General features: G+C 49.5%; 2 protein-coding genes across 2 annotated transcripts in view; one reads left to right on the plus strand and one right to left on the minus strand.

Annotated features, from left to right (window-relative positions):
* The window catches only part of SETH2 (UDP-Glycosyltransferase superfamily protein), a 62839-nt gene that overhangs the window by 11142 nt on the left and 25314 nt on the right, over window positions 1-26383 (minus strand). The window contains exons 6-7 of the mRNA XM_087383772.1: window positions 5379-5482; window positions 5201-5291 (exon numbers count right to left, since the gene is read on the minus strand). Of these exons, the coding sequence (XP_087239898.1) occupies window positions 5201-5291; window positions 5379-5482 (195 nt within the window). The remainder of the gene's footprint in view (window positions 1-5200; window positions 5292-5378; window positions 5483-26383) is intronic.
* On the plus strand, window positions 1046-2470 carry LOC147906251 (uncharacterized). The gene is made up of 2 exons (XM_087378677.1): window positions 1046-1593; window positions 1637-2470. Exon 2 carries the CDS (start codon window positions 1730-1732, stop codon window positions 2468-2470), a length of 741 nt encoding a protein of 246 aa, XP_087234803.1. The 5' UTR covers window positions 1046-1593; window positions 1637-1729.

Below are 26383 nucleotides of genomic sequence, written 5' to 3' on the forward strand. Positions count from 1 at the left end.
CATCCAATCCCTAGTCTAAAGCCTGGAGGGGTGGGAACCGTGGATGCGAGCAAAGAGTGAGGTGGCATACTCATGCTCTAAATCTGTCTTGAGCTGCTGAAGCTCGTCTTTGGAAAAGGTAACTGTTTTTGCGGTTGGTGGAAGCGGTCGAGGATTGGCTGAATGGGAACCCATTCGTCAATCAAGGTGGAATGGCCGACATGAACATGAAGATGCTCTGTCCCTCCGAAAACCTGCTGCCACCTCTTTTTCCTAGAAGGAGTTGAAAAGGGGGGGAGGGGAGGGTGGCCAGGGGGGGCCAGGGAAGGGAGAAGCAGGGTAGGGAAGGAGGAGAGGGGGAGGGAAGGATGGGAGGGGGAGGGAAGGATGGAGGTGGTGAGGCTGATGCTGAGGTTGCAGAGGAAGCCGATGCTATCTTTAAGACAAAGTTAGTGAGCGCTGTGGGAGCACTCACACAGCTCACGCAGGACTCGAGGTTCCTTGAGTTTATGCATACTCCTTTGAGGTCCAAGGAGAGAAAGAAGCATTCTCATTCAGGGGAGCCTAGTGGGGTTCAAAAACAGCCATTTGGAGTGAATCCATTGGATGGACAGCCTCCAGTAATGCCAAATGTACAAGGAGTTGCAGGGCAGCAGCCCTATCAAGGTCTTGGTATAGTTATGCATGGCCAAGGGGCTGATTTTCAGAATTTAAATCAAGGGCAGCAAGCTTTTACCCAACCCTTTATGCATCCAAGGTATTTTGGTGGGGGTTCAGCATTTCAAGCAATGGCTGGTCAAGTTAATGATGGTCAAGGAATGCTTGGAAATTACCCTATTGGTTTACAGCCTGGGATGCAAGGCAATGTATTTGGGGAAATGCAGCCCGTAATGCCCAACATGATGTATGGCTATATTGGCATGCAGCCAGGAATGCAAAGTGGAAGAACACGAACCTTTGGAGCTCCTACAAGTATGTTTGGTATGCCTGGGCAGGTTTGACAAACCCTCTAATGGGTAGTCGTAATGTGGGACAGGCTGGAGGGAATGCAATTCAACCTCCATTTTTGCAGCAACCTGTGTATGATAATCTGGCACCCAAAGGGAAGGTAAAAGATTACAAAGAGGGTGGTGCAGCAGTGAAGTTTGAGACCTTTAATGGGGCTCAAGACAGGCTGACGGCTTTAACTTTTGTGCAGCAGTTTGATGCAGCCTTCTCAGGAGGGAACTTTACTGAGTCATCTAAAATACGAAAGGCAGCCACCTTCTTGCTCTACAGTGGTGGACAAATTCGAGTTGGGTTCAGTTTAAGCAGGTGTATTCAGCTACCTGGTTGACAACTACCTTTGAGGTAGATGTTACGACAGCATGGCACAAGTTGGATGCGGCTCACTGTCATAACTTGGAAGAGTACAACAAAAAGTTTTGGGAAGCTCTCTTGCCGGTCAGCTCTTATAGGCATGTGCCCTTGTCAGAACAGATTGAAAAATAGTGTTGTGGGCCGCCAAAGGAAATCAAGGACTACTTTACTAAAACAAGGGTTACCAACATCTCTCAGCTCATTGAGAATGCTACCACAGCTGATGCATTATTGTTGGGAAAAACCAGTGGCCAGGTATAAAAACAGTAAGTCTGAGGGTTTCAAGAAAGCAGGGAAGCAAGGGAATCCTTTCAAGCCTCCTTTCAACAAAGGGAAGAAGCATGATAGACCAGGTTGTAATTCGTTGTCACGTGAGCAAGGGAAAGCCTTGATGGACGCTAATAAATGCTTTCACTATAAAGAAGAGGGACATATGGCACGAAATTGCCCAAAATGCAAGCAAAAAGGGAAAGGGGATGATAGGGAAGAGCGAAAAGGCAAGAAGCCTAAACCATCTGCAAGATTAATGCCTGATGTTATCAGTGAGCAGCCTAATGATGATGCTACAGAGCTTTGCAGGGCATGGGGCAAAGTCAGGAATCAGATGCCATTGATTTTCTTTGACCAAGGTGCTCGTCCAAACTTTATTTCTCCTGAATTGGGAGGCAAACTTGGAATCCGTGCAGAGGAGATGGGGCCTATGAGTGAAGCAGGATTGGCTTGTCTTGGCTTTAGCACTCCGGTTACCCCTATCATTGGAAAGCTCCGATTGCATATACAGAGCTTTGTGAACAGCGAGGAATTTTATATAATGCCTCTTGAGGGCTGTGATGTCTTGTTGGGAATGCCTTGGTGTCACAGGGTACACGCTTTGGTAGACACATATCATCAGAAGATCTCCCTGGAACATAGAGGGAAGAAGCATGTTTTGGATGCCAAACTAAAGGGAGAGGCAATCCCTCTTGTATCTGCTTCAGCTATATGCTCAGTAATGAAACATCATATTTATGCGTACTTAATTTTTGCAAAGGATACTAGGTCTGATGATCCACAATTTGTAATCTCTAAGCTTGATAAAGAGCGGACAGGTTTCCTAAATCAGTTTAGAGAATGTTTTTCTGTTGCCAGGTGAACTTCCACATGAGAGGCTTGAGGATCATGCAATTGATATAGTGCCAGGCAGTAGTCCACCAAACAAGGCACCTTATAGGGTGAGTGCGGCTCAGCAAGAAGAAATCATGAGCCAGTGTTGGAGATATCATAGTCAAAGAGTGTGGTGATGTGATGTGTGTGTAGTACTAGGTGATCTAGTACTAGTCTATGTGAGTGAGTCTTGTGTGAGTACCACGTGCCATATGCACTAGGTGCTAGAGTGTGTGTGAGTAGCCTATATAAAGGATTGTACTTCACTTGTCATTATACACTTGATGAATGAATGAGAGCCTTCCATTATGTCTTCATTTATGCATTATTTCCTCACACCCTAACTCTCTCTCTCTCTCCCTTCACCATGTTTCTAACATGGTATCAGAGCCACTTAGCCTTGCCATAGCCATTGCTGCCACATCCTCCTAGACCTAACCCTAACCCTAATTCGAAACCCTAAATCTACTCAGCTGCCCTATTTTCATCTCTGCTGGTTCACCCCGCCTAAGGTTTCTGCACCACATACCTTCATTGCTTCTCCACTTGTAGTCGCCTTTGCCTCGCCTCCTCTTTTATGCACAGCCGCCCTCCATAGCTTGGTTTTCACCTTGTTTTTCTTCTCCATAGCCAGCCACCTTCATTCCTAGGTGCTCTTGGTAGCTTTCCTGCCTGCTCGTCGGGTCATTTCCCTAGGCCAACCTGCTGCTGCTGCCATCTTCGCTTCATAGTCGGCACCTCCAAGCGACTCCAGCCCTACAGCCGACCATCTGTCAGCCTCCAAGTGCCGCGTGGTGATCAGCCTCTTCAATTCGGAGCTTTTCCAGCCTCTCCACCTGCTGCTGTGTGCATTTCGGAGCAAACCAAGCCATCGAATTTAAGACCTTTTCCTCACCCAACTTGTCCATGTGAGGACTGCTCGTGTTTTGGAGCCTTCTGCCAGCCGCCATATTTGCTGGTCTCCTCAGCATATTGCACGCCTTCTCGAAGGCCTCTTTCATCATGACTTCCTTCTCTTCAAGTTCCCTACTCGTGGAGAAGTTCAAGGGGGAAGGCTTTCCCACGCGGCAAACCAAGATGCAACTATTGCTGATGCGTGAAGGAGTTTGGGATGTTGTTGAGGAAGAGCGTCTTGAGACAACTGATCAGCAACAACGCAGATTATGGCAGAATGCCACGGCCATTGCTCTTATTGGTCTTTGCTTGGCCGACTCTCTCATTCATCATGTGGACTTCAAGTCAACTGCTAAGGAGATTTGGGATCGCCTTGAGAACTTCTTTGGTAATAAAATCACCAACCTAATGAGTTGAGTCATCATCTAGCCCTGTTTCAATCTCTTGTTCAACAACTCTCTAGTTTGAAGAGTGTTCCTAATGATGAAGATAAGATGGCCGTCCTTTTGAAGAGTATGCATGGCATTTCTCGCTTTGAGCGCACTCTTGAGATCCTTCGTCTTGCCACTACCATGTTTGATGATATGGTGGCCCTCCTCATTGAGAAGGATTGTCGCAATAAGGAAGCAGCTCTTACCTCTCCTATTGATCATGCATTTGCTTCCACAAGCAAATGGAAGACCGACAAGAACATTATTTGCAGGTTTTGCAAAAGGAAAGGACACATTGAAGCCCATTGCTTCAAGAAGAAAGCACAAGAACAAGAGAAGCGTCATGCCAATCTTCTCGCTGAAGACGAAGCTGAACCTGAAGAGCCCCCAGAGGAGATACATGCAGCTACAGTAGAGGTTCATGGCCTCTCTTTACAGAAGGCCCTAGCCATCGGTGTAGATCTTAGCATTGGAGCATAACACTTACAGCAGACGGGCAGCTGACAAGGTGTCTTGAGGCTCGTCCCTAAGCCACTAAAGACCTCACTTGGAGGCATGCAGAAGGAGGAGAGAGCAGGAGGTTGGACAACACATTGTGGCCTCAGATCCAGCAGCAGCAGCTGAGCGGCATCCCACTATCCACATAACGTAGGTTATGAGCCACCCTTTTGTAATCATCTTTGGTCCTATCTTTTGACATATCCATTCCAGTTTTGGTTGCTATACTTTGCTGTCTATTTTCAGAATTGCATACATGCTTATGCACATAAACCGAGTAGGATTCATATCAGTAAGTGATCTTGTGGATTAGTAATCTTTATTTTCCACTGTGTAAAGTGGTTTGGGCTTGGCCTAGCAAGCAAGGCTCATTCAACTGTTGACCTCTAATAATAGGGTAACAAGGACTCTAAAAGACTTGTGAGCGTAGTGAACGTTTTTATGAGGCTTGGCTTGCAAGTGCTTTTAACGTCAAGCTTATCAATCCATCTGATGTATAGTCCACCACACTAGCTATTGAGATGCTCTCTGATTTCCTTAGGCAGTCAGTCGAAACACTGAAAAGCAGGCTGCAAACATCCAGGCTCTCCTTGTCAGCGCCCCACAGATAGCTTACTCTTGTATGGATTTTCGAAGTACAATATAGACACTTCTTTTTGCTTTTTTTAAAGAAAGTGAGATCAAGAATGACTTAAAAGTGAGCGGTTCAAGTAAAAGATAGGCCACTACTATATTCAAAGACTACAAATACTAGCAGCGCCCCGCCCAGGTGATCGAGTTAAAAGAATGGCATGAAATTTGTAATAATATTACATTCCATAATTGCAAAATACATGTTGTCTTGGTCTAAGAGATAGTCAAGGGTCATTACAAAGAGTGCTTGTCATGCATCTCACCTTCCACCACTCGAGAACTTGCCATATTATAAAGTCTAGGATCACTATAGAGCAAAACAACTTTCCAGCCCAAGGACCACATTCATAATACCTGCCCACGACACACCTAAATTAATAAAAGTGCCCTCAATCAGCTGAAGCAAGATGAAACAATATCAATACTAAATTGCATGCTTGCCTGGAAAGACGTCGTAAAAGGTCATCATCACTTGCATTCATAGCATGATCATAAACTACTTCTGTTCTCCTCGCTACATCTGTCCAGCTGTATAAAGTTTTCATCTAACAAAGAAACCAAGGGAGATACCTTAGTCTAAAATGAAGCTAGATATCACATAAACATGCACTTCAGCTGAAGAATGCTAAGAGCCATCATGTAAAAGTTTAAATAAAACAATTTTCATGCTTGATAGGCGCCTGCAAGGTTACAAACAATCAACTCTACCCTATAGCATGACTGGATATCCCCGCTGATGAGTTCATTGGCACTACGCAATAACTGTGCATCATTATTTGATGTATGCTCTCACAATTGTACACATATTCATGTAGTCCCAACAAGATGAGCACTACCAAGGGCCTTCATACTGAATTTTCTGACAAGTTTCCAACATTTGACTTCAAAGTTTAAATCCTAAACACTTACACAACAACTCCTTCTGAATTGACATCCATCACTACATGGTATGACACACCTCTAAAAGTTTAAACCAAAAACCAAAGTATGCTTGAATTTCTTAGCCTTAATTCAAAAAGGAACCTTATCTATTGTAACATTAAATAAGGCTCACAAAACGCAAGAGAGAAAAGCAATGCCCCAAGTAGACTGATAGCTACAATGTGAATTCTGGCCAGAAGGGGATGTCACAGGCATCCACAAGCCCGTGGACATGCTGGACAGCCAGCGCGTCAACTGCCACACAAGCAACCACGTCAGCACAGGGCTGCCACGCAGGAGTAGGAGCAGGTGCAGGCAGAGCAGGAGCAGGCCACTTGGCAGCCATGACCTCAGTGCTGATGTCAGTAGTCAGCGCTGACTGCCGCGTCAACATACCAGGTCGGTGCATCCCTCTTCCAGTCGGTACAGCAGCAGCAAGAATTGGGTACAGCAATCGGTCATTTTCAGGGCCCAAGGGGGGCAGCCCCTTGGCCCTCATTCTTCATCCATCTACTTGGGCCTTCAGTGGCTCAACTCAGCAACCAGAATGCCCAGCAGCAGACCAGCTGGGTAGCCTTGGATCCACAAGGATCATACTGTGAGGATTCACCTCCTCTATACAGTCTCTCTCTATCACAGTTTTGTAGAGAGGGTTTTAGCCCCTTCATACAGTTGTATTCAGCACTCTGGGCCAGACATTGTTTATATATTCTTTCCCTCTTCAGAGGCCCGCTCGATTCTCTCCCTCTGATTATCTCACTCACATCCATAGCATCACTTGTGCAAGTGCATCATTCTATCAGTTCAGTTAGTGTTGAGGAGTAAGTCACCTGTTGCCAAGGAAGGATCGATTGATAGAAGTGATGAAGGCGACAGAGACAATGGAGAAGCTGCTCGGTGAGCTCCCCCCTGCTGCCCGCGGCTCCTGTCTGCTCCGCCCACTGCCCCCTCCTCGTCGCCCCTCCTCCCTACCTTGCCCTCACTCCGCCTCGCCCCTCCTCCCTGTCCGCTCTGCCCTGCCCTCCCCGCCCCACCTACGCACCCCACCCTGCCTTCTCCCGCCCCGCGCCTCCTCTCCTTGCTGCTCCCCCGCCTTGCCTTCTCCCCCGCACTGCCTCCCCTTGCTCCGCCCCCTGCCTTGCCTTCTCCCCCGCTCCACCCCTCCTTCCACCTCCTTGCCTCTCACTCCCCCTCCTTGCCGCCCTGCACCTCCCCCCGCCCTTCTACCCCCCTCCCGCCAGTGCATCCCCCTCGCCACCCCGCCTCCCCCCTCCTCCTCTTCTCCCGCCCTCCTTCCTCCTCTTCATTCCTCCTCCTCCTCTCCCTCCTTCCTCTCCTCCCCTCTACTTTCCCTGCCGCCCTCCCATTCTTTCTCCTCCACCTTTCCGCCTCGCCTCGTCGTTCTTTCTTTTCCTTTTTCATTTGCCTCCCTGCAGTGGGAGCATTGTGTTTGTTACAGTGAAAGAAAATCTTGGTGGCAACCTTTGGTCTGGCTAGAGGGGCTCTATGGCAGCACCCTCGACTCCCACAGCCGTCAAGGTTCTTCTTTCCCCAGCTGACAAGCAACAGGTACAGCAGGCAGTTCAATCCCTCTAGGACAAAGCGCTTTGTGGGCAAAATTGTGGGCCTCACGCCTACACAAAGACAGGTGCGAGAGTAGATCCAGGCGAGCATGACATTAGAGGGCAACCACATCCAGGAGGTCACCATCTACAGACGAGGCGTTTTCCTCAACTAGCTGAGCTCCCCGGACACTGCCTCGACACTTGCGGAACAGAGCCCCATACTCCTTGGTCCGCACCTTGTCTACCTCTTTCCTTGGTTTCATGGGTTCACAGTGGAGGACATGGATACGACACACCATGTTCCACAGTTTCCGGTTACACTCCGTTTCCCAGGGCTCCCCAAGGAGTATCGAGCCATCCTCCCTTCCATTGGCTAGGCATTTGGCACGATTTGAGTCCCCGCTAGAGATGACCGCCTCCATTCTAGCAGATGATGGAGTCCCCAGGATCAGACTAGTGGTGGAGAGCCCGGAGTCCCTCCCATAGTTGATCCTTCTCGAGACCTTGAAAGGGGGCACACTTTGCCAGAGGATGGAGATCTCCAGGTTACCAGGCCAGTGTCTTCGATGCGGGCATCCTCGCCAGAGATTGCCCCCATGGCCTCCCTCGTGCACCTCCTCACCCTCCTCCACAGAGTAGGCAGAGTCAGCAGGCCCGAGTTCAATGCCCTCTCAGGCAGGAGCAGCAGGAGTCTCAAACCCTATGAGTTACCCCCTCGGAAGGGAGCTGGACACAGGTTAAAAAGAAAAAGAAAACAAGCAAGCAGGCCCGCAAACGCCGCAGACAGAGGACCAACCGCAGGGAGAGGGACAGGGTTGACCGAGAGGCCTCGAAAGGCACCCACCCTTGCAGCAGCAGAGAGCCCCGAGAGCTCTAGATGCGGCAATGGCAGAAGCCGCAGTCGCTAGCCTGACGAGGGCCATGGAGGAGCCAATCCAAAGCCCCGACAAGCCTAATCAGCACGGGGGGCCTGAGGTCGCCCTTTTCCCTCCTCCTCCCCCTTTTCCCCCCCCCTCCCCCTCCAGGGTTCCCCCCACCCCCTCCCCCTCCCTTAGCCCCCCCCCCTCCGATGGTCACTCTCACCACCCGCCCCAAGCCCTCTGTCCCCTGCGTCCCGACCTCTCCCTCTCCCGCCGCTCCTCTCTCCGCTCTAGTAGCAGCTTCTTCCCCTTCGACACTCCTGCCATCAGGCAAGGGAACGACGACGTCCCCTTATGCTTCCTCAACGCAGCAGCAAGTCCGCTCAGAAAGGGATCTGAGAGACAAGGCTCATCCCCCCGGCCAGCAGCTCCGAACCTCCAGCCTGGATGTCCCTTACCGCGGGACTTCTGGAGGTTAGGACCCTGAAACTATCTGGAGATTCCGGACTCATACCCTCTACCATTGGAGATCACGCTCATGGTCCTTCAGCCCCGCAAGGGGGGTTTGATCAATGCAGTGGGATCTCAAACACACCCTGTTTGGAGATTTTCGTTTGTCTCCACAGGGTTAGAGAAGTGGTCCCCGGAGGTGTTTGATGCTATTTTGGGTAATCAACTTATGCTCATGATGGACGAGTGGATGGGACCACACGGACTAGATCTTTGGTATGCCCATGGCGCGGAGGTGAACTTTCAACTGAGCTTCATGCGCGAGAAGCCGGTGTGTGGTTTAGCGACGAGAGTTATCAGATTGCCGATGGAGGCAAAGGTAGAGCAGGCACAGTTCTGGCCCCTCTAGACGTGTGCGGATTTGTTCGAGGTGGAAGCCTCCTTCATGATGAAGTGGGCACGAAAGATCGGTATTGAGTAGGTATCCACCCTAATATGAAGCCGCACAGACACTGACTACTCGGCTTCCAAACCCCTGGCAAAATCACACAAGTCATTCTTTCTAGGACGAGCACCCACCCACAAGAGAGCCTTGTTCCCAACTCCCCCGTCCTCATGGGCTGTACCATCGTGAGTTGGAACGTACATGGGCTCCACGACCGTGTTCGTAGCCAGCTGCAGCACTTGATGCTCCGGCAAGAGTTTCAGAGAGCAGTGATAGGGCGAGCAGTGGACTTGTTATGATTCAGGAGCACATGTTTTCAGCAGCAGACATCAGATGACGCCATCACCTTCTTCCAGGGAGAGGTCCAGAGAAGTGGTCTCCCGCAATAGGACGGAGTGGAGGGGTATGCATCTCAATCTCACAAACCTTGGCTCCAGAGGTCTACGATCAGGGCGAGCTCATTCCAGGACGGGCAGTTTGGATGGGAGTTCGGACGGGAGAGTCCAGGATTGGAAAACGTGTATGCCCGAGCGTGTAGACAACATCGCCTAGCTTTTTGGAGGAGGTTGTCAAAGTATCTTTCGGATGTTGACTCCTGGATTGTTGGAGGGGACTTCAACAACCTAGAGTCTGGGAAAGACAAGCAGGGTGGCGCCTCGTTCTCTGAGATGCCAGCAGCAGAGCGTAGTACTTGGGAGCAGTTCATTTTCATGATCAATGGCAGAGACCCATGGAGAGAGCCAGAGTTCAGCAGGACTCCTGGCAGCCTTCTCTTCTCCTTTGGACAAAGGAGACACGATGGATTGCTCGAGAGATTAGATCACTTCTATGTTGAGGACTAGGCATTACACAAAGGCGACGCTACCGGGATTCTGGCAGGTACCACGATGTCCAACCACTCTCCAGTGGTACTTCACTTGGATCAGCCCCGCCGAGGTCTCCCTCGGAAGGGGGTCCGCATCCCAGAGGACCTCTTGCACGACGAGGAGATTCAGCAGGTTATGGCAGAGATCTGGGAGCACCTAAAGATGGCACCGAGTGAGGGCTGGGCTGCGTGGGTTGCCGATGCGATTCAGAGGAGTAGTGTGGAGCTGCAGGCTCACGCCCTCAGGCGGAGGAGCACCCTTCAGGAGCACGACGGGCTTTGAGAAGAGATCTCGCCTCCATCGAGAGGCTCAGGGAGCAGGACCCAGTGTCTCAATGGCTTAGTGATAGATTGGAGAGCGCTCGTCTCGGGCTTCAAGACACGGAGCTGCAGCGGGCTGAGTTCTCCTATCATTCCTCTAGGGCCCGATGGGTATAGCAGGGGGATAGGATGACGAAGCAGTTCTTTCAGACCACTGGGCCCCGATCGACAGGCACACAGCTACAGCGTCTCCGGGACCTCCGGGACTCGCAGGGCATCATGCACACTAACCCGCAGGACATTCTTGACATGACCACCAGTTTTTATAGCCAACTCTTTCAGATAGAGAGGATGACCCCAATCAGTCTTGTGGCCCGAGAGCTAGTTTGGGATCACGTCCCAACAGTAGTCTCGCGGGACTTATGAAGCAGACTTGAGGAGCCTTTCACAGATGAGGAGCTCTGGGAAGCCCTCAAGGCTCTCCCGACCCAGAAATGCCCGGGGGAGGATGGCTTGACTCCAGCCTTCTTCCGGAACTTATGGGAGATTATCTCCACCCCTATCCGTTTAGCTTGCCAGGAGATTTTTGACACAGGCCTTCTCCCTCAGTCCTTGCACAGGGGGTGGATTTGTTTGATCCCAAAAGGGGGGGATAGGTCAGATATTCGACAGTGGAGGCCAATCACTTTGCTTGATACTGCATACAAGATCCTCGCCAAGGTCTTGAGTTTGCGGTTACAGCCTCATCTTACCGACATCATCCATGACACACAGACTGGGTTTGTCCAGGAGCGTAGCATCTTGGACAACATCTTCACGTTCTGGGAGGCAGTGGATTGGTCCACGGAGGAGTCACAACCACTGGCCATCCTTCTCTTTGACTTTGAGAAGGCCTATGACAGGGCGAAGTGGTCTTTCCTCGAGGGCACTATGAGGAGATTGGGTTTCTCAGACCGATGGGTCATAGGAGTTTCAACGCTATACGCAGGGAGCTCTAGTTAGATGATTATCGGAGGACACACAGGTGAGGCCTTTCCTCTCTCTCGCTCAGTCCGCCAGGGCTGCCCACTAGCTCCCTTCCTCTTCTTGTTTGTAGCAGAGGCTCTGGGCTACTACTTGCGATCACAGGTGGCAGGTCTCACAGGGTTAAGGCCCCCAATCAGGCAGGAGGAGGAGCTCCTTGACTCGGAGTTTGCAAATGACATGGCCTTGTATGTTGAGGGCACCACAGCGAGTCTAGAGAGAATCAGAGGCACCTTGGCTATCTATTGTAAGGCCTCGGGGGCACGGATCAACTTGACGAAATCCATAGGCTTCTTCACGGGCTTTGAAGAGACACGTGAGATCCATGAGTGGGGGAGTGACTTTGGTTTCAAATGGATACCGCGGGGCCAAACAACGAGATACCTCGGATGCCAGGTGGGTATTGACATCATAGCAGAGCAGCAGATTGCCCCGGCGCAAGCTTCTCTATTGGAGCTCAACCAAACTCTCCCTCGCAGGTCGCGCCTTAGTGGCAAACCAGGTCCTTGCCACTGCCTGGTATATTGCCTCATGTTGGTGCTTTCACAGAGGATGCATTGGGCAGCTCCGACGGTTGGTACGAAACTTCCTCTAAGCAGGTTCAGCCGGCACGAGGAACCACGAGGAACACTAGGGCTCGAGTAGCTTGGCAGACAGTGATCATGCCACAGTGATCATGCCGCAGGCACTGGGAGGTTTGGGTATCATTGCTCCGGAGATGCAAAGCAGGGCCCTTTTGGGCAAGTTGGTGGTTCGTGGCCTCACCCCACGTGCCGAGCCTTGGAAGCTCCTCTTACAGAGAGGGCTTCTGAGGAACACCCCACACACTGGGGGACAGTGGCAGCCTTCACATAGATGGATCTTCTCAGAGGCCCCCCTTACGGGGAAGGGCTCCCCCTGATGAGGAGTCTTCACTCGGTTTGGCAGAGACTAGCAGGGGGTCTCATCCATGCTCCGCCCAGATGCAGAGAGGAGTTTGAGCGCCAGCCCTTTATGTGGCACCCAGAGGTCAGAGATCAGGAGGGACGTATGCTTGGATAGCGGACTCACATTGGCTGGGCATAGTGGGACAGTGGTCCAACAGGGTCTTTTGGTCGCTGGAGCAGACTACCTATGGAGGCAGAGGCAAGGCTTGATGCCCTAGCACATCTGAGAGAGGCAGGGCAATAGATGGGCGAGATCGACTTAACCATTCCTGAGTCCTGGTGGGAAGGACTTCACATTTGGAGAGACAGCAGATGGTTGGGGCAATGTTCCCATACTGGCGTTCCCGTTGAGGATTTTGATGCAGTGCGGCAGCATGCACCCCGGCTTCTTTCGTGTAGGTTCTGGAGGCATGCTTCAGCCCCTCACTGGGAGTGACCCTAAGATGGATGGGAGTCTTGATGGGATACACTGGCAGATGATCAAAGTGGTAGGACGCTTGGGAAAGGAGTGGCACATTGAGACTACACCTGGGGGATGGTGGCTTGGTTGACAAAGGAAGGACATGCGTTTCAGATTGATGAGATCTCCCTGGCCTACCGGATATAGGGTCAAAGCATTCAGAGGATTGCACTCCACGAGGCAATCCCCCCTGACACCCTAGCTCCTCCTCCTAGGAGAACAGTGTTTGGGAGGTGGTAGCCAGCATCACGGCTTGTAACATTTGGGTGGCTCGGTGCAGTCTTGTGATGGGAGAGCACCCAGTTCCACCCTCGGCTACCTTGGTTGCCATCTGGCAGGATATCATTTACACTCTACGGTCCACCTCGGAGCGTGGGACTCCAAGTTCCAGGGTGACTATTGAAAGGCGTGCTCGTTTCTGCAAGGCTTGGCCTGCAGGTGTTTTCTACATCTTCACTCCGCGAGGGATTCGCTGGCTGTATAGTCCCCCCACTTGGCTGTTAGCCCCAGTTCCAGAGATCCCCTAGGCAGTGAGCTGGGCTTCTGAACAGGCCGGTTTTTCTTTCAGCCTTTTCCAGTTTTTTCATACTCAACAAGAGTAAGTCAATCTATCTCCCGCTACACTTGCGGCCTGTCCATGCTTCATGAGGAGTCATAGTCTTCAATGCTCAAGTGGGTGGCACACATAACGGCATCCAACCAAAAAGACTTGCCCTTAATTAAGCATGCACCTGCCCATTTTCATTTCTGTTCTATTTTCTGCTCTACAAGTCCGTTGTGTTGCGGAGTGTATGGCACTCACTGTGCACTGATGTATGATACCCCAGGCTGCCAAAAATAAAAAAATTCACAGGATAAGTACTCACCCCCCCTGTCAGAGCGGAGGGTCAAGAGATTCCCCCACTCTCATTCTTTGAGAAGGCAAGAAAATGCTTGAAGCTAGAGAAGACATCTGACTTTAATTTCATGGGATAAATCCAAGTGAACCAAGTGAAGTCATCCACAAAAGTAACAAAGTAGTAGTATCCTCCAAGCGATGATGTTTTTCATCAGCCCACATACATCACTCTATACAAGGTGAAACTTCCTGGATGCACCAAGGGTCCCCCCCCTCTTTTGGAAATGGGAACCCATGCATTTTTCCCAATAAGCAGCCCTCGCATACATGTTTTGTAATTGCATGCATGGGTGGGAGATCTACCAACATGTCCTTTGAATGCATCTTCACCAAACTATTAAAGTTTAGATGCCCCAATCTCTGATGCCGTAAATGAGTATAAAAAATTACAGATTCAGCAATGGCATTACCTTCTATAGCAACCTATTTTTCAAAGATATCAATCCTGTTAACAAGTGTCTCAATGAATACAATACAACTATCGTACTAGTTACCGTACACGGCACATCAATGACCATAACAAACTCTAATGCCATTTCTGGAGATGGCTGAAATAGAAATCAGATTCTTCTCGATACCGGAAACATACAAAACTTCCTGAAGTGTCACTGTATCACCTAACACTGATGTGACTTGCACCTATCCAATCCCTTTCACGAGATAAGCTGCATTGTTTGCATAAGTGACAATGCCACCATGTGAAGCATCACTCAAGGACTGAAATAGAGACTTGCAAAAGCTAATGTGCTTAGAAGCACCACTGTCAAAATACGAGGCTGACTTAGAATTTGAAAGATAAAGTTGAAGCATGCATCTCTCGACTGTAGTGGCAGGACACAACAAATGCCCACTCATTTTGAGCCAAGTTTGCTGCCTCATCAGGGTGATCATGGGTAGCATGAGCATGTGTGACTGCAAGACCATTTTGGTGTTTTTCCTTCTCCGAAGTAATGCGCTTCCGACATTCAGAGATGTCATGGCTAGGCTTCCTGCAATAATTACAGCACTGCTGCTTCTTCCCATCAGCAAGGCAAGAAGATGAAGAGGTACTAGATGAAGGTTTGGTCTTGCTGTATAACCGCGTCCAAAACCTGGAACGGACATCCTGAGGCACTCTCTGGCCCACCCAATGCCTCTCCCTCGAAGAGGTCCACATCGAAGAGTCCATCTGAAGCCTCCTGCCAATCCATGTGGTGTAGGAAAAGAAGGGCACCTCGTCCACCTGCTCGGCAAGGCTGCCCCTGAAGAGCCAGAACCACTATCCCGAATCCCACTGGACCTCCCTCAAGAGCCTACCCTCCCAAAGCCAGAGGCGCCATCTCGGGGCATCCTACTCTGAGATATTGGGAGGGTCAATGTGCCACTCCTTCCCCAAAGGTCCCACCACTCTGACCATCTGCTTGTGAATCCCATCAAGACTCCCATCCATCTCTAGGTCTCTCTAAAGTGAGTGCCTAGAAAGAAAGAAAGAAAGAAAGATATATTAACGTCCTCGGAAGACCTCGCAGGTCTATGGGACAAAATACACAAACCAAAAACTACAGCATCAGTTAGAGACCGAGAGTCTGTGAGTCTCTGGGGGAGTTACAACAACTCAGCCCCAGATTATTATAATAGCATAACATAAATACATTCACGTATTCTGTAAGAGTGATTTGAATAACATCAATTTAAGACTGAGAGTCTTTGGGTTTAGGTTTGAAATCTCTTATCAGTGCTTGCCCATCTCGGTAGACCGCCCATTTACCTTCCTTCCTTGCTTCTTTCACGTTGATGAGTTCATTTGCCCGTTGTTTGAGTTGGGTCATATTGAGCTCTTCAAATATCCAAATCCTAGTACCTTTCAACTTGTTGGTTTGTCTAAGGATCTTGACCCTTGAGCTTTTTTCTTTGAAGTAAATACCTGCCTGGTTACCCTTTCAAGTGATGAAGCTTATGTCATTCTCATCCCAATCGACTTGTGGTACTGCCTTCTTGAGTTGAATGATCTTGCTCTCATCAATGTGTTCCTCGAAGCTCTTCCATTCCAAAACAGCTAAGGCAGCTGTCTTGCAATCCTCCAATGCGTAAAATCTTCTTGTTACTTACTATGGTTTGTTGCTCTCTTACCTCAGTATAGAGATCACATTTGTCGATCTTGTTGTGTATTGCTGCTGTAATTTCCTGTCCCGTGGATTTGAGCTGAGTGTTGACCATTTCTTGGACCTTGACTACGAGCTTTGGTGTCAGAGCCGCCGTGTTGCATTGCTGTAGGACTTCTTGTATTACCTCTTGTCTGCCTTCATTCTTCATTTCTGAAACTATCTTCTCCAGAGAATGCATCTCTGAGTGCTTGCTATAGGAAATAAATCCGTTCGTATGAATCAAGCTTACTTTGAAATCTGTGATATAAGTCAGAGCATTGGGGGAAGGCGTCGATGTGATGGCAGCATAGGATGGCTTCTTGGTGGCTGGAGTTGATGGGAAAAGCTTTGTTTTTGGGAAGTCCATATTGAAAATGACCTGCGCAATCAGTGACCCCTTTATTGGAGCTAACACCTCAGACTGAGCCAAGGACTCAGCTCAGCCTGAGGCTGGGTTAACTGACGAAACCCCCCCTGTACAGCGAGCTATACAGCAAGAGGTACGGCTAGCAGGCGGCTGACGGGCTTGTAGGTGGAAGGGGCTAGCGGGTGGAGAGGCTAGCAGGGCGACGGCTAGCAAGCAGGCGGCGACAAAGAGCTAGCAGGTGGGGAGGCTGAGTGGCGGGGAGGCTGAGCGGCGGGGAGGCTGCTCTCCTCGTTGTAACCAATAAATATGCATTTGATTGCCTTATCATCAAGCTTATGTCTCAGCTGAGATGGTACATGAACATATGCAAGAGACCCAAAAACTCTCATGTGTGAAAGTAAAGGCTTCCTGCCTTTCCATGCTTCATAAGGTGTAACAGTCTTCAATGCCCGTGTAGGTGATCTATTCAGCACATAGTTGGCACACATCACTGCATCAAGCCAAAATTTATTGGGCAAAGACTTGGCCTTAAGCGCCATCTCCATTGTGGACCTGTTTTTCCTTTCAGAAACCGGATTCTGTTGAGGAGTGTAAGGAGTAGTACATGAGTGAATAATGCCCCGTGAAGAGAGAAATGCATCAAACTCCTTTGACATATACTCCCCCCCCCCTATCTATGTTGAGGGTGACAAGCTTGCATCCTGATTCATTCTCAACCATATTCAGCCACCTCTAAAAGCATAAGAAAACTTCAGATTTGGCTTTTAAAGGATATATCCAGCAATATCTTGTGAAATCATCAATGAGAGTCATGAAATACTTATACCCCCCAATGGCATTTGTCCTCATTGGGCCACAGACATCACTGTGTACTAGCTGCAATTTCCGTTGTGAGAGTTTTGGACAATTCTTTTGAAAAGGAAACCGATGCATCTTACCCAAAAGACGACCCTCACACACATGTTTGGAAACTGTGTGAGTTTGAGGTACATCATTTCCCATCTACTGTGAATGTAGCTTTGCAAGAGCTCTATAATTGAGATGACCCATTCTCTCATGCCAAAGGTGAGTTTCAGCAAGCTGTGAATCTGGAATTGCAAATGCTTCAATAGAAAGTGCAGCTGAGAGATGATCAAGGTGATAAAGCCCCTTTTGCAAAGTGCCAGTGAGAACTATGGCATTGTCATCACGAAGATCATAAACTAGGCATCTGTAGCCATCAAAAATCACTCTGAAACCTAAAGTGGCAATTGCTGAAATTGAAATCAAGTTGACTTCAATTCCAGGCACAAAAAGAACATTTGTCAGAGTGACAGGATGGCTTGAAATGGATGTGAGCTGCACATCTCCAATTCCTTTTACAGCATATGAAGCATTATTAGCACATGTGACAGTCCCCCCTCGAGGTGCATCAGCTAAAGAATGAAACAACTGTCTGCAAGATGTGACATGCTCGGAAGCACCACTATCAAAGTACCAGGACTGAGCATCATTAGCAGTAAAGAATGCATCAGCTTTGGAGGGATCAAATGAGCAATGGACAGCCCATGCCCAATCATCCTAAAGAGCATGTGCATGTGAAGCATCTTCTGGCTCATGGGATTCAATAGCATGAGAGGCATTAACTGTCAATCCTGCTTTCTTTTTCTCCGAAGCAATGTGCTTCCTGCATTCTGAAATGTCATGTCCAGGCTTGCGACAATAGTTGCATCTTTTCTTCTTTGACTTATCTACTATATTTTTAGATGCATGGGAGGAATTGCAGCTTCTATGCGCAGATTTTGGCTTGCCCATAGGCTTGGAAGCCTTGCCTCTTCCTGTCTGCTATGAAGCAAATGCATGATCAGGAATAATGGCTTGTCTACTAGCTCTACTTTGCTCTTCTTGCAAAAGCAAAGTAACTAGCTGATCAAAAGAATAGTGATCTGGATTACCCATGGCCACTAATCGAAGGGTTGTAGCAAACCCTTGATATGTATCTGGCAGTCCATTCAATGTGGTACTGACAAGCTGTGAATTTGGCACCACCTCATCAATGTTTGCAAGTTGTTCCATGAGGTCCTTAACCTTTGTCAAGTATGCATCCATAGAGTCACCTTCATTCATGCTGACTTCCTATAATTGCCTTCTCAAATATGCAACACGAGCCTCATTGCGAATCTGATAGAGAAGCCAATTTATCCCAAGCATCCTTTGCTGTCCTGCAAGACCGGATGTGTGGAATAATAATTCTCTTGCATGATAAAGCAATATTTGCTTTGCAACAAGAATATGTTTCATGAGATAAGACCACATCGGATAGTTGGTGCCATCCAACTTATCATCTTCACGAAGAATGCCAAATAGATCTTGATTGTTCCCAGCCATAGCAAATGTGATACCCTGAAAAAGACCTGAAAACCCAAAAAGCCTCAAGGCTATCACTGCAAAAAGCTGGCTGTCCAAAAATGACAGCAAATATCTGCAAATTTCCGACCCAAATCAAAGAGCAAATGCAGATCTGACCAAATGTGACTGTGACAAGTAATGTTCACTGCAAAAACAGCAAATCTGGCAAAAGCCCCAAATTTATTGAGGGCAAATAGGCCAAAAAGAGGGCAAATGCAGAAAAGCCCCAAATTTTGCTGAAATTTTTGCAAATGTGACCCAATGTATGCCAATCTGACTCAATGTCCTGCAGAAAAGACTCAATGTCTGAAAATCTGACTCAATGTCCTGCAAATGTGACTCAATGTTCTTGAATCTGTCCCAATGTATTGCAATCAAAAGCGAAACTGCAGACCAAATCCCAAAAATAGCCTCAAGGCTTGCAACTGCAAAATTAGGACTTGCTGTCCACAAAATAACTGCAAAAGTGCACCTGTCCCAAAGTATGGAGCTCAAAATGTAGGCTTTCCAATCCATTGAAATGTCTTGAAATGATTTCAAACAGTAGAAGGAAGATAAGGATAACAAAAATCCTCAAAAGCCCCAAATTTTGATAATGTACTGTGAAGTACAAGCTATACGGACTGCAGGTACAACGTGCTGAGCAAGTACGGACTGCAATGTACGGAACAAGTACGTGCAGTGTACGGATGCATGTACTTGACTGTACGGGTACAGATACGCTGTACGGATGCAGGTACTATGCTGTACGGTGATGTGGATTCGAAACTGTACGGCTGTACGGTAGTGCAAGTACAACGCAAGTACGGTGATGCAAGTACAACGGAATTATGATTGTACGGTGATTGTACGGAACGCACGACGAAGGTACGAAGCCCTGTACGGAGACGTACGTAGTGCAGTACGAAAATAGGTACGGAGCTGTACGAGGTAAGTACAGCGCAAGCACGACTATACGGAGCTGTGAGTATGGTTGTCCATACGGTACGACTGTACAGATGAAGGAGCAGTGAAGCTGAAGGGAGCTGATGCGAGTCCGGGTGCAGGAGACGAATCTAAATGCAGCTCTGATACCACTGTAGGATCATTGAATGAAAAGAGAGTGCAAGGTACAAAGAGTCGAAGAGTCACAGCCGTCACGTCAATCTTGAGTAGTGTGTGAAAAACAAAGTACATAGTACTTGTACCTAGACCTAGGACTAAGTGTCCTAGGTGTCACATAGGACTAAGTGTCCTATGTGGCATAAAAGGCACACAATAAACTAAGTGCCTATACCAATGCCTACAAGGCACATACTACAGCCTATAGGGCATCACTAGAACTAGGAGAAGATGGCCAATATCCTCAAGGGGACACCGGTCCAAGAGAATTGGCCCAACCACCTGCTGTCCATCCACACGCGAAGTCCCTCCCACCAGGACTCAAGGGTGGCTAGGTCAATCTCTCTCATCCGCTGCTCTGCCCCTCGCAGATGCGCTACGGTGCCAAGCCTCGCCTCTACCGCCATGGGTAATCTGCTCCATCTACCAAAGGACCCGGTCGATCCACTGTCCCACTGTGCCCAACCTATGTGAGTCTGTTGTCCGAGCATACGCCCCTCCTGATCTCGGATCTCTCGGTGCCAAACAAGGGGGTGACGCTCAAACTCCTCTCTGCATCTGGACTGAGCACGAATGAGGCCCCTTGCTAGTCTCTGTCAGACCCTATGGAGGCTCCTCATCAAGAAGGAACCCTTCCCCGTAAGCATAGTTACCAGCCGAAATGGAAACGGAAGAAACGAAAAAAATGGAGTTTCCGGGCCCCGCCGAAACGGAAACGAAAGAAACGGCAATATGATACAATTATCTATACTTGAAGCTTCAGCCTTCAAGCATCAACGCATCATTCATGCCTCTAAGATTCTAAATTCTTGAATGATGCTTCAATAATCTAAAATCAACATGTATCATGAGTCATGACTAACAAGTTTGGCATTACAAGAATCTGAAATTTAGAAGTTTGAAGTACTTTAAAGTTTAAACTTAGCACACAAGTTGAAACTTGAAACTTGAAAGTATCCAATTCCAGACTCCATAGATTATCATGATTCATGATCCACAAATTTCATGATCATGACTCATGACTCATGAGTCATGCAAGACTCAAAATAAAAGCGCCCATGGATGATATAAAAAAAAGCAACAGGACTAGTGATCATCTGCATCATCCATGGACTCCTCGTCATCGTCATCCTCTGCGTCCTCAGATAAGCTTGAGGCATCTGTGTCACTGTTTGAAGAAGAATCATCAACATCAGGATCAGGACCATCGGGTGCAACTGAAGTACTAGCACCATCTCCAGATGGTTGAGTGTATGATCATGTGTGGTGTGCTGGTGCTGACAGCTCCTCATACAACATGGTGTATATGTCCAGCTCCTCCCGTGGGATATCTGGTATGGCCTTCATCTTCTCCACGTCCACCTTGTCTACATTCACTTGGCGAGGTTCGGGGCAGCCGGCGGCGAACTCAAGGAGACGGAGGTTGCAATGACAAAACACCAACCGCTCCAATTGAGCCGTGCTCAATCTGTTCCTCTTCTTTGTGTGAAAGAGGGCCCAAGTGCTCCAGTTCCTCTCACAAGGACCGGAACTGCAGTCCTGTGAGAGAACACGTATAGCAAGGCGTTTCTACCATAAGCCAATTAAGCCGAGATAAGTATCAGGAACTTGATAACTTTAAACATATTTGTAGTAGATAAAACTTCAAATTACTTAACGACTAAGCTCTAGCTAGTGGCGTTGGAACTTGTCTCTTAGACTCTTACCAGAGTAGGAGTACAGTTGCCATATTTCTCCCCCCAGGAGACAGGTTGCAACTGTCTCTCTCGCAGCCTAGCCGTAGGTCGACCAAAGAAGAGGCTGTGATTGCGGAACAATAGAAGTTCATCCTCCATTCTTCGTTGCATCTCCAAGTCACCACCCGTCCAATTTTGTAGATATTGTTGCATCCCCTCCTCCAACTCGTCATTCTCATATTGCTCTTGACTGCGCCAGAGCGGATGCAATACATGTGCCACCGCATGGATTAGGCAGTGGAACCAATTCCACCGCTAATTCCATATAGCACGGATGGACTCAACCCTAACTCATGCCACAAGAAATTAGAATGCATTATGCATGCAAATTTCATAGACTATAGATAATAGTACATACATAACATATATCTGAAAATTCCAGGCTTCATGATAACAAATTGCCATTTAGTAACTAAAAAGTCTTACTTATCAGGCGATAGGTAAGTGTTTCTGTTGAGGGCCTCTCCAATCTTGTCCATAAACTCGTACAACCCTACAGTCTTGGCTCTCAAGAACATGGTTCCCTTGCAAGAAGACACTAAAATTGTACACATTCCTCTTGCGTGCATCTGACCATCCATCGCATAAGAGTGTGCATCCATATTTTTTCCAAGTCTCTTTCAAGGGCTTCATTTGGTCTTCCACACATTCCCTCTCTCTTCTTAGCTCTCTTGTCCGCAAGGCCTCATATGTACCATTCATACCCAATGCGGCTTACGGCTCTCATGGCCTTCCTCCATCATGTAGTCTTCGCCACATGAAAGGGTATTGCACACTGTATGAGGAGCTTTGTGAGCTCACTAGTGGCCTCCTTCACTGCTTGCTTTTGCAAGCGTGCTTGAATGCCAGACCTTTGCAGTGATCCTCTTTTCCCCGCACTAGCATCCACACTAATTGATCCATGTGGCAAGGGTGTTCTTGTAGCACTAGGACCCGCACTCGATGTAGTTGATGCCCCTCTACTTCTCTTTGCAGAACCCAATGTGCTGGCATCATCCAATGGCTCAGTGTCAGTAGCCTCTTCTTCATCTTGCAGCCCTTGTCCTCCACTTTTTGCAGCCAAGGCTGCCATACGCACACGCTTCCATTTTGTTAGGCCACCTTCCACTGGAGTAGGCACGAACTCACAAGGTCCTACATCCTTGCTGGGAACACCTGCTAGATGGTCTTTCACCCGTGTGACAGACCCCGTTTTGCTTATGCCGCAATAGTTGCATCTCCACTTCTTGGAGCCACCGCCTCCTTTATAACTATCCAGGAGGGAGACATGGACCCAATAAGCATCTCTCGGCATTGAGGAGGATGGAGAGGTGAGAAGGAGGATGGAGAGGTCACAAGTGAGAAAGGATGAAGAGGTAGAAGGAGGATGAAGAGCTCAGAGGTAAAAGAGGATGGAGAGGTGGAAGGAGCCTGGAGGATCAGAGGTAGAAGTGAAGGAGGATGGAGAGGAGGAGGATGGAGAGGTAGAAGGTAAGATTAAAGAGAGGATGGAGAGAAGAAGGATGGAGGGATGGAGTCTGGAGAGCAGGCTGTCAAGCTGCAGCTTGCAAGATGGAGAAGATGGAGCAAAGGATGAAGAGGATGGAGAGAGAAGGATGGAGGTCCAAGGAAAACGGGATGGAGAGTCCAAGAGCAAAGGATGGAGAGAGCTTAGAGAAGGTGGAGAGAGCAGCAAGGATGCACAGGAGGAGTGGAACGGGCGGGAGGCGGCGAAAGATGAAGAGAGGCGGCGAAATCACGTTTTTAGGGTTTAGGGCAAAGCAGGTTTTACGAAACGGCGTTTCTTGACGAAACGCCGTTTCCGTTTCGTCGTTTCCATTTCCGACCACGAAACGGCCGTTTCGTGCAACTATGCCCGTAAGGGGAGCCTCTGAGAAGATCCATCTATGTGAAAGCTGCCATTGCCCCCAGTGCGTGGGGTGTTCCTAAGAAGCCCTCGCTATAAGAGGAGTTTCCAAGGCTCTGCACTTGGGGTGAGGCCACGAACAACCAACTTGCCCAAGAGGGCTCTGCTCTGCATCTCCGGATCAATGATACCCAAGCCTCCCAGTGCCTCCGGCATGATCACCATCTGCCAAGCGACCCGAGCTCTAGTATTCCTCGTGCTGTCTAAACCTGCCCAAAGGAAGTTCCGAACCAACCATCGGAGCTGCCCAATGCACCCTTTGTGAAAAAAGGACCTGGTTTTCCACTAAGGCACGACCTGCTAGGGAGAGTTTGGCCGAGCTCCAGTAGAGAAGCTTGCGCCAAACACTCTCAAGGACCAGGGCGATCTGCTGCTCTGCTATAATGTCAATTACCAACCTGGCATCCGAGGCATCTCACTATCTGGCCCCACGGCATCCATTTGACTCACAAATCTCATGTGTCTCCTCAGAGTCTGTAGAGAAACCTATGGACTTTGTCCAGCTGATCCGTGCACCCGAGGCCTCATAGTAGATAGCCAGGGTTCCCCTGACTCTCTCCAAACTCGTTGTGGTGCCCTCTACATACAAGGCCGTGTCATTTGCAAACTCAGAGTCTAGCAAGTCCTCCTCCTGCCTGATTGGGAGCCTCAACCCTGTGAGGCCCGCCACCTGTGATCTCAAGTAATAGCCCAAAGCTTCCGCCACAAACAAGAAGAGGAAGGGAGCGAGTGGGCAGCCCCTCACGGACCTAGCCAGAGAGAGGAAAGGCCTCACCCGTGTGTCCTCCGATAAGCATCTGGCTAGAGCTCCCTGCATAAAGCACAGAAACTCCTCTGACCCATCTATTTGAGAAACCCAGTCTCCGCATAATATCCTCCAGGAAGGACCACTCCACCCTGTCGTAGGCCTTCTCGAAATCCAAGAGGAGGGGGGCCAACGACTCTGACTTCTCCCTGGACCAATCCACTGCCTCCCAGAACGTGAAGATTTTGTCCAGGATGCTGCGAATCTAGTCTGTGTGTCGTGAATGATGTCAGTAAGATGGGGCCGTAGCCACAAACTCAAGACCTTGGCGAGGATCTTATATGCAGTATCAAGCAAAGTGATACGTCTCCACTGCCGGATATCTGACCTATCTCCCCCTTTCGGGATCAAGCAAATCCAACCCCTCCTCACGGACTGAGGGAGGAAGCCCGTGTCAAAAATCTCCTAGCAAGCTAGTCGGAAAGGGGTGGAGATGATCTCCCAGAAGCCACAAATGATGTCAGTAAGATGAAGCCAGAGGGGGAGGGAGGAGGGAGGGAGGCGGAGGGAGGGGGGCGGGTGGTGAGGGTGATCATAGCAGGAGGGGCAAGGGGGGAGGAAGGGGGCAGGAGGAATCCAAGAGGGAGGAAGGGAAGTGGAGAGGGAGAGGGAGAGGGATCTGGAGGGGGAGGGGGGAGAGGACGGGGGGAGTACGGGCGACCACAAGCCCCCTTGCTGATCACGCTCATCGGGGCTCTAGATCCGCTCCTCCTCAACCGTTGTCGGGCTAACGTCCACAGCTTTTGCCATCACAGCATCAGGAGCTCTTGAGGCTCGCTACTAATGCAAAGGTGAATGCAAATGCTGAACCACCAACACGAGAGGATCATCTGGCTGGGCAGAGGCCCCTTTCGCTAGGGGAGGGGGTCTCCACGTAAGGGCTCCTACTGCTGCTTCTCCTCAAGTTCCTCTCGAACTTGTCTCTCTCTCTACGTCTAGCCCTCTGCCTGCGACGCTTCCGAACCTGTTTGCTTGGTTTCTTTTTCTTTTTAACCTGGGTCCAGTCCCCTTCTGAGGGGGTCACCCAGGGGGTCTGAGACTCCTGCTGCTCCTATCTCGGGGGTGCTGAGATCTAGCCTGCTAACTTTGCCTGCTCTGCGAGAGTGGGGGGGAAGGCACTCGGCCTTGGCCACGGGAGCAATCTCTGGCAAGGTGATACATCTATCTATAGCGAAGACACTGGCCTCATAACCCAAAAATCTCCACTCGTTGGCGAAGTGTACCCCCTTCAAAGGTCTCTAGGAGAATCAACTCTGGGAGGGACTCTGGGCTCTCAACCACCAATCTGATTCTGAGGACCCCGACCGAATCTGGAGGAGACTCGAGCACACTGCCAAATGCCCGACCAATGAAGGGGAGGATGGCTCTCTACTCCTTTGGGAGCCCTGGGAAGCGAAGCGTAACCGAAAAACGGGAAACATGGTGTGTCGTGTCCATGTCCTCCACTATAAAGCCATGGTACCAAGGAAAGAGGTACATCAAATGCGGGCCAAGGAGGATGGGACTCTGCTCCACAAGTGCTGAGGCAATATCGGGGGAGCTTAGATGGATGAGGAAGACGCCTCTTCCATAGATAGTGACCTCCTGAATGTGGTCACCCTCTAGTGCCAAGCTCGCCTGGATCCACTCTCGCACCTGTCGCCTTGTGGGTGTGAGGCCCACAATTCTGCCCAAAATCGCCTTGTCCTGGAGGGACTGAATTGCTTGTTGTACCTGTTGTTTGTCAGCTCGAGAAAGGAGGACCTTAATGGCTGTGGGATTTGAAGGTGCTACCATAGAGCCCCTCTGACCAGACCAAAGGTCACCACCAAGATCTTCTTCCTCAAATGCTCCTATTGCGAATGAAGGAGAGAAAGGAACGAGAAGAAGAGGCAAAGAGAAGGAAGAGGTGAGGCAAGGGGGGATGGAAAAGTCGCGGAGGGAAGGCGTAGGCGAGGGATGGGGGAAGGGCGGAGGGGAGGCGAAGAAGAGCGAGGGCAGAGGCAAGGGCGGAAGGGCAAAGAGGAGGCGGAGGCGAGGTAGAGACAGAAGGGCGGAGGAAGGAGGCAGAGGAGGCGGAGGTGGAGAGAAGGGCAGAGGCAGAGAGCAGGCGGAGCAGAGGCGGAAGGGTGGAGGGAGAAGGCAAGCAGGAGAGGCACTGGGAGCAGCCAGGGAGCAAGAGCTCAGTCCGAAGAATTCATCACATGCCTACCTGTGAATCTTGGACAATCTCATCAACATTGATAGTGCTCTCTATAATCCTTAATCTGTACGAGGAACGCATCCATGCTATCCCCTTCATTCATCTGAACACCATCGAGCTGCCTGCGGCAGCCCTAGCCTCGTTCCGAACCTGATAGAGGGCCA

The sequence above is a fragment of the Dipteris shenzhenensis genome, chromosome 1 (assembly GCF_047967505.1).
Source record: "Dipteris shenzhenensis isolate YYH24624 ecotype China chromosome 1, Dip_SZ_1.0, whole genome shotgun sequence".
NCBI classification, from domain to species: Eukaryota; Viridiplantae; Streptophyta; class Polypodiopsida; order Gleicheniales; family Dipteridaceae; genus Dipteris; species Dipteris shenzhenensis.

Bases quoted from the DNA above. Each gene is read 5' to 3' on its own strand.
- LOC147906251 (XM_087378677.1), top strand. From the start codon at position 1,730: ATGGACGCTAATAAATGCTTTCACTATAAAGAAGAGGGACATATGGCA.